This window comes from Mastomys coucha, unplaced genomic scaffold (genome assembly GCF_008632895.1).
Source record: "Mastomys coucha isolate ucsf_1 unplaced genomic scaffold, UCSF_Mcou_1 pScaffold14, whole genome shotgun sequence".
Classification (NCBI taxonomy): domain Eukaryota; kingdom Metazoa; phylum Chordata; class Mammalia; order Rodentia; family Muridae; genus Mastomys; species Mastomys coucha.
The window spans coordinates 64,543,868-64,563,258 of NW_022196896.1; the positions used below are offsets into that span (position 1 = coordinate 64,543,868).

The 19,391-nt window shown below is 47.6% G+C and overlaps 1 protein-coding gene across 1 annotated transcript in view; it reads left to right on the forward strand.

Annotated features, from left to right (window-relative positions):
- CUNH2orf92 (chromosome unknown C2orf92 homolog) overlaps nucleotides 1-17,506 on the forward strand; it is a 42,977-nt gene extending 25,471 nt beyond the window's left edge. Inside the window, exons 6-9 of the mRNA XM_031367205.1 lie at nucleotides 3,871-3,963; nucleotides 6,137-6,287; nucleotides 7,840-8,049; nucleotides 17,344-17,506. Of these exons, the coding sequence (XP_031223065.1) occupies nucleotides 3,871-3,963; nucleotides 6,137-6,287; nucleotides 7,840-7,972 (377 nt within the window). The 3' untranslated portion in view covers nucleotides 7,973-8,049; nucleotides 17,344-17,506. The remainder of the gene's footprint in view (nucleotides 1-3,870; nucleotides 3,964-6,136; nucleotides 6,288-7,839; nucleotides 8,050-17,343) is intronic.
- The last annotated feature ends 1,885 nt before the right edge of the window (nucleotides 17,507-19,391 follow it).

The following is a 19,391-nucleotide window of genomic DNA, read 5'->3' on the forward strand; positions in this document are numbered from 1 at the left end:
AGGCTGGCCTCAAACTCAGAAATCCACCTGCCTCTGCCTCCCAAGTGCTGGGATTAAAGGCATGCGCAGCACCACTGCCCGGCTAAAATGAGTATTTCTAATATCCTTGATTTTGTTTCCTATAAATATCATGCCAATGATATGTTACATATAATTGGGCATCTCTTCGATCAATAACTAGACATACCTTGAGCAAGGCCTGGAGACAATGGCCTACTAAGGAGTGGGTGATGGCCAGAATGACTACTTTTCCCTGGTTGCCTGTGTTTGTGATGCCACATCCAAGAAAAGATGATCAAATCTGACACATAGCTTTTCCTTAGACAGTTTCAGATGCAATCAGCCCATTTTCCCATGACATGGCTACCAGTTGTCCCAGTGCCATTTATTAGAAAGTCCGTCTTAATGACAGGGGTCTGAGATGCCTCCTTTACTATGGAGCAACCCCCCCCCCCCAAGTCTGGGGCTCTGTCTGAGCTTCCTACTCATCTCCTTGTGCAACAGCACGTAGTTTTCATGAGAGGCTGAAATATTTCACTTGAACATCCCGTAGGACCAGCTCCCCTCTAGTTTCTGGGTGTCCGCCCCCAGTGGTAGGCAGCATATCTCTCTGGTTTCTGCCTCAGTTCCTGCCTCCAGGTTCCTGCCTTGGCCTCCTGTGATGATGAACTGTGAGCTGTGAGCCACGTGAACCCTTTTGTTCTCCAAGTTGCTCCCAACCGTGATGTTTATCAGCATCAGAGAAGCAATTAGGACCAGACTTTACTCAGTTCTTGTATATTAATATGATTATATGTGTGTATATGATACGGCATCTGCAGATATAGTTTTACTTTACAAATTACTGAGACTCTCACCCACACTAGTTAATTACATTATTACTATCTCCAAGACAATCTTTATGGCAGTTATGCTCTGTCTAGTACCTCTTTCAGAAGGAAATGCTTGTAATGTTTCCTGAGTATGATAGAAGTTATGGGACTAATATAAGAAAGGTTATCTCTATCTATCTATCTATCTATCTATCTATCTATCTATCTATCTACCTACCTACCTATCTATCATCTTCCTCCCTCTCTAACTAAACACATACAGACCCATACACATATATCTATGTATTGAGAATGGATTCTTCAATTTCTATTTGCTATGGTAGGTTTGTTTTTTTGAGATTTATGTGTTTTTTATGGGTATGTTGAGTATCTGCATGTGTGTCATCTCAATGGTCCTGATAGTTGCCATTCATGTAGTCCACACTTGGAAATGACAGTAAGGCAGATCATAGCACTATTTGGTACAGGCTAGACTCTGCCCCATGGAGGCATTACAGCATATGAAGTGCTGATCTGAATGTTATTTAATAAATGGATCTAGGGGTGACTGGCACAATAATCCCTACCATGCCAACAGAGTGAGCACTCACTGGCTGTCAGCTGTTGGAGTTTTCTTCCGCATTTATTCATTTTATCGACACAGCAGTCTGGGGTGCCAGCTATTGTATTTGGTGTGGCAACATTTTTACTGTGTGTGGCCACATTGTTAGTCAGCGTGAGTTTTCTATCTAGGGGATGGTTAAATAACCTGGTACAAGTTTAGCGTCCAGCAGAGGGCAGTGCTGATCCATAAATTGAGAATGACAGGGCTACCAGTTCTGTCTAGTTTGTGTTTTGTTTTGCAGATATCAGCCAGAGCAACATTCTCCAGGTGTTATCTTTCAACACTTACCCCAGTGTCCCTAGGGTGGGGAGCTCTGTCTCCAGTCATCCTGCCTTTGGCTGAATGGGCTGATGATGTACACAAAATATTTGTCATTCAACAGCAACAAAGGCAGTGTTTCCCCTTCTAAAGCATACAGAGTATGAGATAGTTTTAGAATATGGGCACTCGTTTCTTGCCCCCTATTGTTATACTAGCAGGGGGTGGGGGGCAGGTGCCCTGTTGGGCTCAGCTCCCCTGGTACAAACCTATTATCTCATCTCAAACCTTAAGGAAGTTCCTAACCTGCCTTCATGATAGGTTTTTCTAGAATATTTGTCCAGTAGCAAAGAACACCTCACTTTAGTGTCACTTTTTAAAAAAAGATTTATTTATTACTATAAATGAGTACACTGTAGCTGTCTTCAGACACACCAGAAGAGGGCATCGGATTTCATTATTGGTGATTATTATGGGTGATTGTGAGCCACCATGTGGTTGCTGGGATTTGAACTCAGGACCTTCGGAAGAGCAGACAGTGCTCCTACCCACTGTGTCATCTCACCAGCCCTAGTGTCACTTTAATAAGCATGTTGATGTTTTTCTCCCTTATAGATCCTTGACTCAGCACATGGCCACAATCTTAAGTACACACTGGCCTTTTTTTTTTTCTCCCTCTTTCTTCCCTGAACTCAAGGTATGTGGTGGGCTACCTACATTAGGTTTGAAGCCAATTCCATGTTATTTGTTTTTGTAAGGAAAGAATTGCACTATAAGTTGATTAACACCAAAATGGTTTTCAAATTATAAACTGGATTATTTGCGCTGGTGAGATAGTAGCGCTGGTAAAAATGCTTGCTGCACAATAGAAGGATCTGAGTTCGGATCTCTTGTACCCATGTAAAAAGCTGTAAAAAGGAGGTGGCATACACCTCCAATCCAGTGCTAGGGAGGCAGAGATGAGGATCCTTGGGGTCTGTTGGCCAGTAATAGTAATAGTAGTAGTCAATTTATGAGTTCCGGTGAGAAACCCTGTCTCAAAAAATAATGTGGAGATCTGGAGAGATGGTGTAGCAATTAAAGGTGCTTACCGCTCTTGTAGAGAGCCCGAGTTTGATTCTAAGCACATACAGCAGAAATATTTTTATGTTGTAAGTATGGCTGTTTTGTCTGTGTATCTCTGTGAACTGTGAGCGTGCCTGGGGCCTGAGGATGCCAGAAAAGGGTATTGGATTTCTCCTGGGGCTGGAGTTACAGATGGTTGTTGGCTGCCATGTGGGTGCTGGGAATTGAACCTGGCTCCTCTGGAAGAACAGCCAGTGCTCTTAGCCACTGAGCCATCTCTCCAGCCCCACACCTTTAAAGGTTGTTTTAATCTTCAATTAACTTGTATTTTATGTACATGTGTGTTTTGCCTGCATGCAAGCCTGTGCATCACATGCATGTCTGGTGCCCAAGGAAGCCAGAAGAGGGTGTCATATCCCCTGGAACAGGAGTTACAAATGGTTGCAAGCTGCCATGTAGGTCCTCGGAACCAAACTCAGGTCCTTTGCAAGAATATCAAGTGCTCTTAACTGTTGAACCATCTTTCTGGTATTCACCTTGAAAAAAATTAAATTAAATTATGTTATGTTATTTATTTATTTATGTATTTATTTATTTGTGTGTGTGTGTGAGGGGGTGAGAGAGAGAGGAGAGAGAGAGGGAGAGAAAGGGGAGAGAGGAAGAGGGAAAAGAGGGAGAGATGGAGAGGAAGAAGAGGGAGAGAGGAGAGAGGAGAGAGGGAGAGAGGAAGAGAGAGAAGAGGGAGAGAGAGACAGAGAGAGAGAAAAAGAGAGGGGGGAGGAAGGGGAGAGGGAGAGGGAGAAGAGGGAGAGAGACAGAGAGAGAGAAGAAGGAGGAAAGGAAGAAGAAGAGGAGGAGGAGGAGGAGGAAGAGGAGAAGGAGGAGAAGGAAAAGGAAAAGGAAGAGGAGGAAGAGGAGGAGGAGGAGGAGGAGGAGGAGGAGGAGGAGGAGGAGCAGGAAGAAGGATTCCAGAATCATCTAGGGCATAGCTCCAGTGAGCTAAAAACCTTCTATAGGCCCCACTCCCTAAAAGTTCTGGTACCTTCTATGAGCACCCCCTGACCGAGTCTTTAGGTGGCATTCAATCTAGACTTCTCTTTTGTCTTGTAGCTTATATTGCTGAGAATAAAGAGCCATCTCTATTCAACAGGGATGTGTATAATCAATTGACTGTTGAAGACAACAAAAAGGAAAACAATCGAGGTATCATCCTTAAAATATAATCTAAGTAAGAGTCTCGAATGTGGAAAGTTCCAGATTATGTCTTTTTTTATTTCAAGGTATTTTAGCTAATTGAGTCCATGTACCTTTAGTTCACCTGCAGAAATGTGTAGTCAGCTAGTGTTGGTCACATATCTGTAGGCTGTGGCAGGAGGACCATGAATTTGAGGCCAGCCTGGGCTACATAGTGAGACTGTCTAAAAAGCAAAACAGAAAACAAACAAGTCATAGGGTCTACACACTATGAATTAGATAAATTTCAAAAAGTTGACCATCTTTTCTAAAGGAATTTCACGTTTTTTTTTTTTCTTTTCTAGATAGCCAGGGTCATTTAGAATGTGGGATCGCCTTCTGAGCCTCTGCCCCTGCTGGGTCCTGAGGCTGTCCTAGGCTAGCCTAGTCTCCTGTGGGTCTGTCTTCTTCCTTCTGAGCCTCTGCCCCTGCTGGGTCCTGAGGCTGTCCTAGGCTAACCTAGTCTCCTGTGGGTCTGGCTTCTTCCTTCTTGTTGGGTTGACTGAGCTCACACTTGTTGATAGTAGGGAGAGGCTGAGCCCACGCTGGTAGCATGCCCACTACATTCCTCCATGCAGCTGCCCGTTCTGCCCTGTTATTCCTTCCTCACTTTCAGGAATTAAACACCAAGCCTGACAACTGGAGTTCAATCCTCCAGACCCTCGGGGTAGAAGAAGAGAATGGACGCATGCCCACAAATTGGCTACATGCGCGCATGGCGAGTATATGCACGCTTACATACACACGTAAACACACAAAATAAAATGTAATTTTAAACTTGCTAGTGCTGAATTACTGCAGCATAGTCCTCAGAGATGCTCCCAGGAGACCTGGGAGGAAGGTTTGGGCTCTGGTCCCCGCTCCCCCAACCCAAGAAAGGCCTTGGGCAGTACTCTCTGCCTGCTGCCCAATCTCTTCAGCATTTCTCACACAAACACTCATTCCTCTCAACGGATCTTTCCCCTAGCTCTTGAACCCTCTTCTTCCTCTGGCCAGATTATAAATGGAGTCAGAGATGCCCCCCAAGTCTTCAAATGTCAGCTGGCATTCCAAAGCCAGCCTCATGATGTCCCCAGAGGGTTGTCAGAAGTCAGAGCTATCTCTGGCACTGTCTATACAGGATGACAGGAATCTGTCAAACCACAGTCTTGGTCAGTTTTTCATCACTATGGCAAATACCTGAGAGGAACAAATTCAAGGGTTTATCTTGGCTCCGGATTTCAGAGTTGCCAGTCTAGGGTCGGCTGTCCCCCTTGTTTTGAGTCTCTGATGAGGCAGAAAAGCACAGTGGAGAACAGTCACTGACTATGTGCTGGCCAGGAAGCAGAGGAAAATGCCTCCTCTCATTGGCTGGCTCCCTCCTTTCCTATTTATATCCTGTGTGGGCCCTTAGCCTTTCGGATAGTGCCACCCAAATTCAAGACGGATCTCTGCCTTCTGTCACTGTCTCAGCCATGGGAGCACACACACATGCACACACACACACACACACACACACACGCACGCGCACACACACGCACTCATTCTAATCTGTGTGTGTCTCCATTGAATCAAGATCACAGTCAAGATGTCCAATCATGCTCACACATACAAAGTAGACTGAATCTGCAGTAGAATTTCTAAAAGCTGGTGGGGCAGGAAGGAGGGGGCAGTAAAGAGAAGTTTTGGCCACTGCCAGGTGAGTAGCTATAACTCAAACACTTGACCCTTTGCTGTCCAGTTTCCAGTGCAGGAGATTTAATCCGGCTCCTCCTGCATGTTAAACAAGTGGGTCACCATTGAACTACACTGTTGGCCCACGTCCGCGATTCTCAAAGCCTTTGAAGTAGGATGTTCCTGCGTCCTCTGGACCCCCTCCATGCTCTGCCTCCTTACGGACCTCACCCCCTGTCGTCTTGCTTCTTGCTTCCTGCACACTATGGTTTCCTCATCCTTCTTCATGTTGCCGCTTGTCGGCCCATACCCTCTGGGGTCTCAGCTTGTCCCTGGTGACAAGGCCTGTCCCTTCCCCAGCTGGACTTCTGAAGCCAGCAGCTGACGTGCTCTGAGCGAGGCCACCCGCCAGGTTGTCCTGGTTGCAAGTCACCTGCCCGGGGTGGGTTCAGGCCTCCTCTAGCTTCTGCTCTTGTGTCTTCCTATTTAGGTGCCTCCGGGGAGAGTCTACCGTGCAGACAGCTGCTGAGCTTCCTGCAGAAGAACATCATCTCTGCTACCTTGGCCATGGCGTCAATCCTCCTGGTGACAGCGCTGCTGGTGTTCATGCTGGTCACGTGTAAAAGAAGGGGGCAGCCAAAGTGAGTGGCTCTTGGCATCTGTCTGCTAAGAATTCAAGAAGTTGGGTGGTGGGGAGATGGCTCAGGTTCTACTCTGCACAGGTAGGTGGATCATAACCACCTTCAGCTCCAGTTCTAGGAGATCCAGTGCCCTCTTCTGGCCTCCCAGGGCACTGCATGCATTCGGTATGTGGGAGCAAAGCACCCATACATGCAAGTTAAAATAAGTGGGTTTTTGTTGTTGTTGTTTTTAACCAAACAAACGACTCAGGGAGTTTGAAGCACAGTTGCTTCTTACAGATTCCAGATGTTAGAAGGCAAGAATGTCTTCCTGTTATGTCTTGGCATCTCCCAGCACACTCAATAAAAGTTCCCAGGAGATGGCTTTCAGGCACTATCTGGCAATTCTGAGGTGCTTTGAGGCTCTGGAGTCCCTGACTTGGGGTATGCTTGCTTCTCAAGGCCTCACAGATTAGCCAGGTTTCCCCATATGGAGAGGAAACTGGAGGGGAGATGGCAGAGCCTCTGGTTAGAAGACTGGAAACTAGGAATCTATTCCCATGCCCCACCCCTGAAACAGGGTTTCTCTGTGTACCCCTGGCTGTCCTGGAACTCACTTTGTAGACCAGGCTGGCCTTGAACTCAGAGATCTACCTGCTTCTGCCTCTGGAATGCTGGGACTAAAGGTGTGCGCCATCACACCTGGCTATAGATTCTAGACACAGAAAAGCCAAAGCCTGGCTATGAGAAGACACAGAGGGGGGAGACTTGATGAGGAAGAGAGCGAGGCTGAATTCAGTCAGTGTACACTGGTTCGTCTGTGCTGAAGAGACTATGTCATTAGGAGCTCCCAGACAGCCACTCTTCTAGACTCTCTCACGATCCTGTAAACAATGGGTCAATGCCTGGCACAGCAGGGGCCTCGAAAGGCAAAGACAGGGACCTTAGGCAGACACCAGAAGCAAAGAACTTGAAAGAACAGCATATGCACCATCACTTTCAAAACTATGAGCACTCCTCTGCATTCCTGATGGCCAAGGGAAAGCAGTCAGCTACAGGCCACCTCCTGTGGTGACACTCATTTTGTCCCTTTATTTTGGGTCTGAGGCTACAGTAGTTAAATTTCTCCCAACTTATCATTACTACCTTCTCTAAGTGCCATGATCTCCGGATGTAAAGTCCAAGCCAACTAGCCAACTAGCTACCTCACGTCCAGCTTATTCTTCTGAGACAGGCATGGGGCTCCTGAAGCAAAAGAGGAGCCTGGATTTAAGGGCTTCTGAAATTAAGCTTGGCTCATGTCACAACCCTGACCAGGGCCCATCCTTGGACCAGCTATTTTCTCTCGAAAAGAACTGGTTAGGACAAGCCGGGCATGTGGGAGAAAAGCATGCAATGGAGGAGTTTCCTAGAGGCACCCTGTGACCCTGGGTCAGAGGGCATGCCATTCAGGACAGAACTTCACTGAGGTAACAGAATTCAGATCCACCGCAGCCCCTGGCCCCACCCAACAGGCAGACAGTGGCCTTCCTGTGTGTTTAGTGAGCGGTGTGGTTTGTGTTCTTTGTTTTAGGTATCCTCCAGCGAGCATGACGTACAATATTTTTATAATGAATGGGAAGTCGTTGTGGCAAAATTCCCAAGATAAGTACCTCAAAAAATTCATGGGAAAGCAGAAGCGCCTGAAGCACAATTCCTTCGTCTAAGCCGGTGGAAGGGCCAGCAAACTGCCACCCAGCCACTGCCCGAGGGTTCTTTTGTGCTACCTGGACAGAAATCAAGGGTAGGCAAGAAGCTCTCCTAAAAGCTGGTCTCTAGAAATATGGGCTTCACTTCAGTGCGGGTGGGTGGAAGGAGCCCCAGGTGGCGCCCCCTAGCGGTAAGCCTCATGCACGCCTCTCGTGTGGGCGCATCCCTGTGGTCTGAGACCCCCGAACCCTAAAGACTTGACAGTGCCATCCCTCCTTCCACTTTGCTTCTTCTTTCTGCTCGGCCACCAGGGAACTCTTCAGCTGTCCCCCTTTGGTTGCCAGTCCTACCTATTACCAGGATAACTTGGGGGTACTTGCCTCCGTTGGGGCAGTATTTGAGAGGTGGGGCTGCAGTTTCTGAATGGATTTTGGGAGTGGCTGGGATCCTTTAAGGCATGGGTGTCCTTTCTCACTAGGAGCAGAATCCTGGTGGGCTGGTGGGATTCCCAGCCTGGATCCTGGGTTGTAGCGCCATGCTTGCAGAGCTAGGTTGGCTCAGGCCTGTGGGCGCTGATGGAGAATGGGCCTGAGGTCTAGGCGGGCAGCTACTTTACCTGTTGAATGGCATACCAAAGCTTCCACTATGTCATTTCTTCAGTGGACCAGTGGTGGGTCCAGCACCAGCCACTGGGACTGCTTGGAGAATTCTTGGGCCTCTTCAACTGCTGACCAGTTGTTATAGGAATTTGAGTTGGGGCCCCGATCTTGGGAATGCAGACTTCTCACATTGGACAGTTTGGAAACCCAGTGTTGGCAATATTGGGTTTGAGAACAACACTGGGCTGGGCTCTGTTTGGGTAACACCTTTTGGTGACCCTGAGTGATGTTGGGTTCAACTACCTGCCAGGATCATTTCTGATCAAGCCTTGGCCTCAGGCATTTACTCGCTCAGCTGTCACACACAGACTGTCTTCTGCTGCATAACTTCATTTTAGCTCAGACCACACTACTGAAAGCCAGAGAAGCAAGACCATGTGGAAAACCTTATTGGATCTAACATTGAAACAATAGGAATCCTATCTAGTACAGGAGACTGCCCCACAGCTAGCTCTGAGGGAGCATAATCTTGAAGGGCTGTTTGGGACCAATCACAGCAATTTGTTTGGGCCAATCCTTGTTCTCCCAGGCTTATGTTTTGGACCAATCACAGGCTTGCCCCGGGGCCATAGTAGTCACTCCCTAGTTAGCCAAAATGGAACTAATTCACTATGTGACTGCAGAAGGTTTGGCACACACTGTTCCAAACAAACCTGCCTAGGGCTGGGGCCTCAGCAATCCGATCCGATCCGACCCGACCCGCTGTGATCTGCATAGTTGTCTCAAGGCATCAGCAGGGTATTTAAGATGGTGGGTGCTGGCATCCACGAAGCTGTTGAGACCCACAGTCCTTTTGTTCACAAGCAGCTTGGATGACAAGAGACGGTGCCAATGATGCTAATTAGGGGGTCAAGTTGTCCCATCCCAGCGTCTGCTCCTTTACAGGAACGAACATCAGAAGTAGTGCTTGCTATAGAAACGTGTAGAACTCAGCGTTAGCGTTAACAGTGACGACGACTTTAGCAGACTTGAACTGTGCCTCCCACCAGCCCTGTGCGCTGGGAGGGGCGCACTCCTCTGTCTCGACCAGGGCTTGGAATCAACACACAAGGAAAGCCTTTTCATAGGAGGCATTTAGAGGTAGAGCTGTACGGTGTATTCTACAAAAAACGCTTCTCTTTGCCCACCTATCTTGACTGGACCACTGGACGCTTGTGCTAATAGAGTATGAAGGACCAGAGCATTGTGTTTGCGCACACTTGGCACGTGTTTGTGCACACTTCCCAGTGGACAAGGCTGTTTTGGAAGACTGTTAGCACCTTTAAAAGTTCACGCCACAGAGGAGGGTGAGGATCGCTGCGGGCAAGCTGTGAGGTTTTCTTTAAGTATTTATTTTTAAAGATGTATCTTGTGATCTTATGTGTGTGGAGGGGTATGCACATGTGAGTTTGGTGTCCTATGAGAGTAGAGGCAATGGAGCCGGGGTTTTGGGAAGCTGCCAGCTAGCTGGCATGGGCTCTGGGAGACCAAACTTGGAGCCTCTCTACAAGAGGCAGGAAGCCCTCTTAAGCAGAGTCTGCTTTCTCTTCTTGTGTCATGTGACCAATAATAACCCAGGAGAACAACTTGAGGGGAGAAATCTTACTTTACTCATAGGGTCAGTCACTGGCCGGTTGGCCCTGTGTGTCTGAGCAGAATATGGTCAGTGGGGGAGGAGAGCTGCTCACCTCCTGGCTGGCGTGGAAGCAAAGGGGGTACAAAGTCTCAGCCGGCAGTCTCTCTCCTTCCATTTGTGTTCTCCTCAGCCCCCTGTCCACTGGAGGGCATCACCCGCTCTGAGGGCGTGTCTCTCCTCCTCAGTTAATTTTCTCTGGAAACACCCTTCCAGACACATTCAAAAGTGTACTTCAGCAGTCTCGTAGGGCAGTTCTAATTCCAGTCAAGGCGGTGGTTCTCAACCTTTCTAATGCTGCAACCCTTTAATAAAGTTCCTCATGTTGTGTTGACCCTCAAGCATAAAATCACTTTGTTGTCACTTCATAACTGTAACTTGGCTACAGCTATGAATTGTAATGTAAATCTCTGATATGCAGGGTAGCTGATCCACGCCCCCTGTGACCCATAGAGTCAAGTTGACTTACTGTCTTAGATACTTAAAATACCATGACCAAGGCAATTTACAAAAAAATAGAGTTTATTCTGGCTCACAGTTCCAGGGGCAGAGTCTCTGAGGGTGGGGTAGCCTGGTACCAGGCAGAAAGTATGGCAAAACTACCAAGACCAAGGTAATATATAAGGAAGAGGGGTTTTTTTGGGGGGTGGGGAGGGGCTTACAGTTCCAGGGAGCTGAGAGTTTCAGAGGGCAAAGTTTGTCATGGAGGAGAAGTATAGCAGCAGGAACAGAGAGCTCAGGGCTCGCACCTGTAAGCATAGAGCAGAGAGAATAACCTAGAAATGGCACAAGTCTTTAGACTCTCGAAGCCCAGCTCCAGTGACATGCTTCTCTAACAAGGCTATAGCTCCTGAACCTCCCCAGACAGTGCCACCCTGGGGGACCAAGTGTTCAGGAACATGAGCCTGTGGAGGATATTTTTATTTCAACCCACGCTGGCGATGAAGACTAACCATTATACTGGCCATAAATCTTGTTACTAGCCATATTCTCCTGTCCTCTGTCCCTTGTCTGCTTGGTAGCTCAAAGGCTACCAAGTAATGTGGAGTGGGGCTTCTCGATCTGGGGCCATGGACAATTTCTGGAGATATTTCTGGCTGTGTGTGTATATACATGTGTGTGTAGGTATGTGTGTGCATGTGTATGCATTTGTATGTGTGTTTATATGCAAATGCATATATATGTGTTTATATGTGCATGGTGTGTGTATTTGTGTATATGTATGTATGTGTATATATGTATGCATATGTATGGTATGTGTGTGTTTATATATGTATGTGTATGTGTGTGTATGTATATGTGTGTATGTGTATGTATGTCTATGTGTTATGTATATGTATGCATGCGTATGTGTATTATGTGTATGTGTTATGTATATGTATGTGTGTATGTGTGTATATGTGAATGTATGTATATGTATGCATGTGTATATATGGGTATGCATGTGTATGTATGTGTGTATGTGTGTGTATGTATATATGTATGCATGTGTATATGTATATGTGTGTATGTGTGTATATGTGAATGTATGTATATGTGTGTATGTGTATATATGGGTATGCATGTGTATGTATGTGTGTATGTGTGTTTATGCATGTATGTATGTATGTATGTATGTATGTATGTGTGTGTGTCTGTGTGTTCTGACATCTGGTGGGTAGAGGTTAAAGATACTGTTAGGCATCTTACAATGCACTGGAGCACCCAGCCACCCGCTTAGGAATTATTCAGCTCAAAGTCTCAGTAGTCCAGAGGCTGAGACTCTGGTATAGGTCTGCACCTAGACAACCTCACCAAGATGTCTGATTCTTCATGGCCACTCAAGGTTTTCCTGAGTAGCTAATGATGTAACTGCTGCCTGCATGTGGGTGGGGCCTGAACATCTGTAGACTCATTTGTAACCATGACCACTTGTTTCCCCACTAGCTGACAAGAGGCCATGGAGGCCAGTGCAGTAGAAACATTAGGAACACACACTGGGGGAGTCTGAACTATTGCTTGCACTGGATAGCTTGGCCCTTGGGGTCCACCTGCCTGTTCATAAACCTGTTCATACATGTGTATGCATACATGTGTTACTTACTGATGAGAATACAGTCTGAGAAACGTGTTAGGTCATGCCACCAGTGCTTGACTACCACAGAGCGCACTTACCCACACTAAGTTGGATCTGACTACTCTAGGTGGGAAAACGTATGTTTTATGTGGTGCTGGAGATTGAACTCAGGGTCTTACGTTGCTAGGCAAGTGACCTAGAACATACACATATACACACATAGACTTACCCACATACACACACATACACCACATACACACACACATGTTTACACACACACACACCACTGAGTTATACTCCCAGCCTCTAAATGATACAACCTCATGGACTGCTGTCATATACAACAATCTGTTATTGACTGAGATGCCATGAGCAATTTCCGTGGACTCTGCTGTGATAAACCATGACCAAAAGCAACCTGGGGAGGAAAGGATTATTTCACTCACAGTTCTATGTATTAGCTTGTCATCAAAAGCAGTGAGAACAGGAACCCATGCAGGGCAGGAACCTGGAGGCAGGAGCTGATACAGGCCATGGAGGAGTGCTGCTTACTGGCTTGCTCCCCCTGGCTTGCTCAGCCTGCTTTCTTATAGAACCCAGGACCATCAGCCTAGGGATGGCAGGACCCACAATGGGCTGGACCCTCCCCCAGTAATCACTAATAAAGAAAATGCCCTACAGCTGGACCTTATGGAGGCATTTTTTCAATTGAGGTTCCCTCCTTTCAGATAACTCTAGCTTATGTCAAGTTGACATAAAACTAACCAGTACAGGCTCCCATATGACTTATTGGAGTGGATGTTACTATTTTGAGTACATTCTAGTCTGAGTTAATGTCTCTACTAAGACCCACTCACAAGCCTGGACCTGCTATCTGATGAAGTATCAACAGAAGAGGGCAGCCGGCCTCCCTCACCTCCAGGATCCATGCTGCAGCTATTTCACTGGCGAGTTCCCGTGCTTTCTCTCTTCCATTAATCTTTCCAGGATGCTCAGGTCTGCTGGCTGAGATGGCTCAAGGGACAGCAGCCTGCATCCCAGCCTGCATCTGCTGCAGAGGCTCTCTCTGGTTGGTAGTCAGGCAAGGAGATTGGAGAACCGAACCAGCCTTCTGAATGAGATGCCTACTGAGCACTGGACACACTTGATGGGCAGCTGAATGTGCTGCAGAACACTTAGTCATCCCATCAATGTGGCAAGTCCCAGACTTCCTTTGTTTGTCTTCTGTCATCTGGGAGACTCTTGGCCTCCTATGGATCCTGGATCCTGTAGAACTTGCTGGTTCCTACAGTTTAACTGGCTGGATGTGGTGACCCAGCTTGGTTGTTTTGTAAAATAGCAAGTGCTCAGCTCTCTCTGCTCAGTAAAGGGCTCCTAGCACTTGGAGACTCATCTGTTCCCAGCTAGGATTGGGTGAGGTCCTGCTGGGTTGTACCTGTCCTTTCTCTGCAAGCTTCTATTTCCTGTTCTGTTCTGCATAGCGCTGCAGGACTGCCTTAATTGGTGTTCATTGCTGTGAAGGGACACCATCATCACAGCGAGTCTTATACAAAGAAGGTATTGAATTGGGAGCTGGCTTACAGTTTAGTCTGTCATCAGCATGGTGGCATGATGGCACACAGGCAAACAAGATACAGGAACTTGAGAGTTCTACATATGGATCAGCGTGCAATAGGAAGAGAATCTGAGCTTGGAATGGGATTTTTGAAACCTCAAAGCTTACCCCCAGGGGCACACTGCTTCCTATAAGGATTCTTCCTAATCTTTTCAAATAGCACCACTCCCTTGTGGCTACTTATTCAAATCTGTGAGCCTCTAGGGGGCCATTCTCATTCAAACTTCAACCAGAGCCCTGGCTCTTCTCAGACTCCCTTGCCACTTGGCTTCTGCTTATTTCTGCCAACAGGAAGTGCTGGATGAGACTGGGAGGTCAGAAGAGGGAAAAGCAGGTTCCTTTCTTGGGTCAACTTAGTGGGAGTGTAATAACCGGCGTGGGTAACCCCACTCATGAAGAACCAAGAAGGAGACCACTGCAAAAGCATGAGGTTAATTTATTAATTGAAGCTGGTATACCAGGGTCAACTCTGTAATGGAGACCAGAGCGACCCAGAGGAAACAAGGCTCTAAGCTTTTATACCATTTCAGAACAGGGTTTTACAACTTACAAAGTTACAATTTACAACAAGGGCTAGTTACAATTTATCTTGTTCATTGTTCTTTAGTTTCTATTGACTTTTCCTCCCCAGTTAGGATAAGACATCTGTAACTCGCAGGAGGGGTGGGGGAGATCCTCTCTCCGAGGGATGTCTCTTGGAGATGGGTGTTTGCTCTGTAAACTCTCCTAAAACCCCTTTGCCTAAAGGATAAGAGGACTTCCTTGCTTTCTGGTAATTTTATGAAGCATCCCCATTTGGCTCAATTTCTACAGGAGCTCTCCAGAAACAGAGGGGAGCAGCGACCTACAGAGGGAGAGGCAACCAGTTCTGGGTAGTTCCCAGTAACAGTTGTCCAACTGTATATGGCTGCAGTTTCTCCTGAAGTCTACAGCTCAAGGCTGAATCCATGTCTCACCCCAGCAAGAAGGGGATGGACCAGTGGGAAAATGGATGTACTGGGGCAATGGAATAAGTCTCCATGCTGGGACTTCATGCTTAGCACCCCAGTTCTAAGGATGCCAAGGGAAGGATGAGGACAGGGATGAGATGTGAGTCAGAGGAATCAGATGATATCCACTGATGGGATACAGCCAGAGTACAAGGTCACAGTCAAGGTGGGTTCAGCCCCTATTTAAGATCTATGGGAGAGGGGCTGGAGAGACAGCTCTGTGGTTAAGATCATTGCCTGCTCTTCCAGAGGTCCTGAGTTCAATTACCAGCAACCATATGGTAGCTTACAAACATCTGTAATGGGATCTGATGCCCTCTTCTGGTGTGTGTGAAGACAGTTACAGTGTACTCATCCCATAAAATAAATAGTAATATCTATGGGAGAGGTATCACTTGAGGCTCCAAGCCCAGTGACATGGCTAGAAGCAGCTCTGGAGCAGAATGGGTTAGCAAGGCAGGGAAGTGGATCTTGTGTCTTTAGGAAGCCAGGACACATTGGGGTTCTTAATGGACAGAGAGTATGACTACAGGAAAAACTGCATGCATGCCCAGATGAATGTGGCCCATAGGCAAGGGGCCTTTTTCTGCTGTTTTGGTTCCCAAAGCATATAAGGTTGGACTACTGTGAGGTGTGTGTGTGTGGGGGGGGGGTGGGCATGTGAACTGGTGGGGTAGGTGGTGGCAGGACAGACTCTGGCTGAACAGTGGTCCCTGGTGGTGTGGTTAGCATGCTTGTAGCTCTAGGGGATAGGAATGATACTGTGAGGTTCCTGGCTAATTCTCATGCATGGATAGAACATGGGGGTTCTTAGTTAAAGTCTCCAAAGGGGTGAGAGTGGTGGAGGAGCCCCAAGGTCATCTGTCAGAGCCTGGGGGTGTGGGGGAAATTATGGACCTGTCCATATAGGGACTGAAGACAAGGCTGCCCCCAGAGGGTGCTATTTAGTCCCTTGCCAAGTAGAAAAGTCAACCCACTTTCAAAAATGGTTTTTTACTGGCCATCAAGTTCAAAATTGCCGTACTGAAGTCACATGCAACCTGATGTATTAGACAGAGGTGGCCCTGCCAAGTTGCCAACCCAAAAGGCCAGAAAGCCAGAGTTCTAGACCATAGGACACCCCGCACACCTTTGCGTATCTTCCAGGGGCTCAGGCATGAGGTAAAGGGCAGGAGTCGGGGAATAGAAGGGGAGGAGTTACCGAGGGTGGGAGGGAAGAATGGGTGAGCTTGCAGAGGAGGCAGCTGACTCCCCACCAACATCTGTACCTTTTATTTATGGAGCTGGTCCCCACTCAAGCAAGCATTTAATGAACACTCTGTGCTAGACACAGTGGCCAGTGACCCTCACTATGGCAATCCTCTGACAGCTGGCTTATTATGGGCCTGGCCTCCCCATATCACAATCAAAGAAGCCAGAGATGGGGGTGGGAGGGGATTAGCCCATGAGAGCCAACACATTTATCCTGTATCTCTGCTGTGCCCTGTGAGCTTGATCATGGCAGGACCAAAGGGAAGAGGTGACAGCTGCAGTGTGTCCAGCCTACAAGGACTGCCTGTCTGAGACCTCACAATTCTAGCTGTTTCTCCAACCTAGAGCTGGGCCCAGCCTTACTCAGCTACTGGTCCTTTCCTAGGCTTGCACTGAGCCTCGGCTTCCTCATTCTGACAACACGTATTGTGTGCCAGACACTCTGCCGGGCTGAAGACACTGTAAAAAGTAGGGACGGGGTCCTTTGGAGCTCAGATGAGAGGTACCAGTCTGGGCATATGTACCCTCACAGGCTTCAGTCCAGCCTCTGGGCTCCCAATTCTGAGTTGCAGCCCACCCCAGATCTACTATCCCTTTCCCAGGTTACAGAACCCAAGGAGTTCTGTAGATGTGCTCCCCTTGACTGTGGGCCCACGGTTGTCTCCTTCATCTTCACCTTCATCAAGAGGGGGTACCCTTTGTCTTATCATCTCCCCTCTGTTTGGTGGGCTTCCTGCCCCCATCCCTCTCTGGGTAAGCCAACAAATGGCATTGAGTTTTAGAGTCCAGCTAGTGGTATCTGTTCTCTCTCTCTCTCTGTCCCACCATGTCCTAGGGAAGTTTCAAGTCCGTTTACTCTTGGCCAGTTTCTCTCTACAACATAGGCTAGCCTCCTTGGTGGGGTTGTTGTATCAAATCAACCCTCACTGCAGGCTCAGAGTTCTACTCAGTATAATTTTTTTTTCTTTAGCTGTGATTTTATTTCTGCAATATATTGGTTTTTTTTTTCTGCCTTCCCAGCATCCTTTGCATTTCTTCCTTCCACTCATGCCTGACCTGGCCACACTCATATCCATCTACTGGCTTTAGAGACTGGTTGGGACTCACTATTTAGAGATAGAGATAGGACCCACTCAGCCAATGCACTGTGTTGGGGGGGGCATTCTCTAGGAATACTGAGAAAAAAAAATTCTTTCTCTTTGACAGGATTTGAAGTTAACTCCCTACCTTGAAGCCCAGGAAGAAAATGTGGCCGAGAGAGGAGCCACCAGGTGGTAGGCAACAACCCCGGGGCTGTGGTTTGAGCCCAGAGCTGTGTCCTGAAGCCATCTATACAATCATCTCCTCATAAAGTAATTACCCAATGCTGTTCTTTGCTTCGCTCGTTTGTTTTCTGGGACAGTCTCAGGTGTCCAAACTGACCTCAGACTCCCTATGTAGCACTCTGAGCATCTAAATTATTTTTTCTTATGTGTATGTGTGACTGTGTATAGGTTTGTAAGGGTCCATGATTCACCAAGGAATGATAACCTGGACTCATATAGTGTTTTATTCCGCAGAAGTCCAGCATGCTGGGGTCTCCCATTACCAAGATAGAGAGACAACCAAGTGAGAGACAACCAAGATAGAGAGACAACCAAGTGAGAGACAACCAAGTGAGCTTGCAGGCTTGTTGTAAAGCACATTACAATTCCTGGGTTGATGAGCTTGATCTTGCTGTCTCTAGGCATTCCGGAACCATTACTGGGGAATGAAGGCTGGAGCCTGGGTTTTGTGTGTGTGTGTGTGTGTTTGGGGGGAGGAGCTTGCCTGGACTCTCTTTTATTTTGTTTGTTTTATTTTATTTTATTTTATTTTATTTATTTATTTTTTTGAGACAGGGTTTCTCTGTATAGCCCTGACTGTCCTGGAACTCACTCTGTAGACCAGGCTGGCCTTGAACTCAGAAATCCGCCTGCCTCTGCCTCCCAAGTGCTGGGATTAAAGGCATGTGCCAGGCCTAGTCTTCTTACCTACCAGTTTGAAGTCAGTCACAGAATCAGCCTAGCCTTCTTGGGTAGATACGTAGAGAGTACAAGCGTCCACATTGCCCAGAAGAGGGCGTTAGAGTCCCCTGGAGCTGGAGTTTCTGGGAGGTTGGGAGTTGCCTTAAGTGGGTTCTGGGAACCGAACACAGATCCTCTGTGACAGTAGCATATGCTCTAAATCAGCAAGCCACCTCTACAGCCCATGCTTTGAACTCCTTGTTTGTACCTTCTGAGTAATGGGACTACAGGCATGTACCACTGTGTGACGCTGTGGTGCTGGGGGTGGTACCCAGGGCCTCGTGCATGCTGAGCAAACACTCTGACAGCCGAGTTACATCCCCCGCCCCTCGAACGCTAGGGCTAGAGACCCCACCGCAGGACACATTCCTGCGACAGGCTGGCCTGCTTGCTTGTTCACTCTCCCTATACCTATCCATTATCTCGGGCACCCTCTTCACGGCTTGACTTCAGGTGTCTCCTCAGTGAGTCTTGTCCTGACCGGAGTTCCACAAGACACGCCAATAGATCTTTCATTCCCATTCCCAGTGTTTCCCTCCTTAGTACTGGCGTACTGTATGGAATACTTCCTCATTTTGCTGAGTCTGTTTCTCTGCTATCAGACCGTCACTGCCGCTGCGGGGGAACGCGTCAGCATCTGTACTGTCCACAGCAGGCCTCGGGTACCTTGCCCAGGGATAAGCTGACTGTCGTTGACCCCGTGTTGGACTCTGAGGTGATGGGAACTGCCACCGTGGTTTGAAGATTGCAGAAGGAGCCAACCATTTGAGAAGTACTCAAGAAGGGCACACAGCAAGCGGCTGCTGCGAGCAATCGAGCAATTGTCGGTTCTCCTTAGACTCAGATTGGATTCTTTTACAAGGATGATGGTCACATTCAATCTTCCCAGCCTCCTACACGGTGCTTGGTGCTTGGCAGCTTTCAGGACCCCAGAAATTCCCCTAGAGGGCGCAAGGGGACACTGGGGCTGTACAGCATAAATCAGAATGATGTACACAGCCCGCAGTTCAGCTAATCCCACAATGGCTAGCTGTGAACAGAAAGTCCAAGATTCCAGTAGCTGCTCAGTCCGTAGGGCTGGGTGTCTCAGCTGGTCTTCAGTATAAGTAGGCTCTAATGCCAGGAACAGTCTGACTACCACAAAGGTTCAAACTAGAAGTAGATTCACCCTCTGCAAACCAAACCAACCAACCAACCAAACAACAAAAA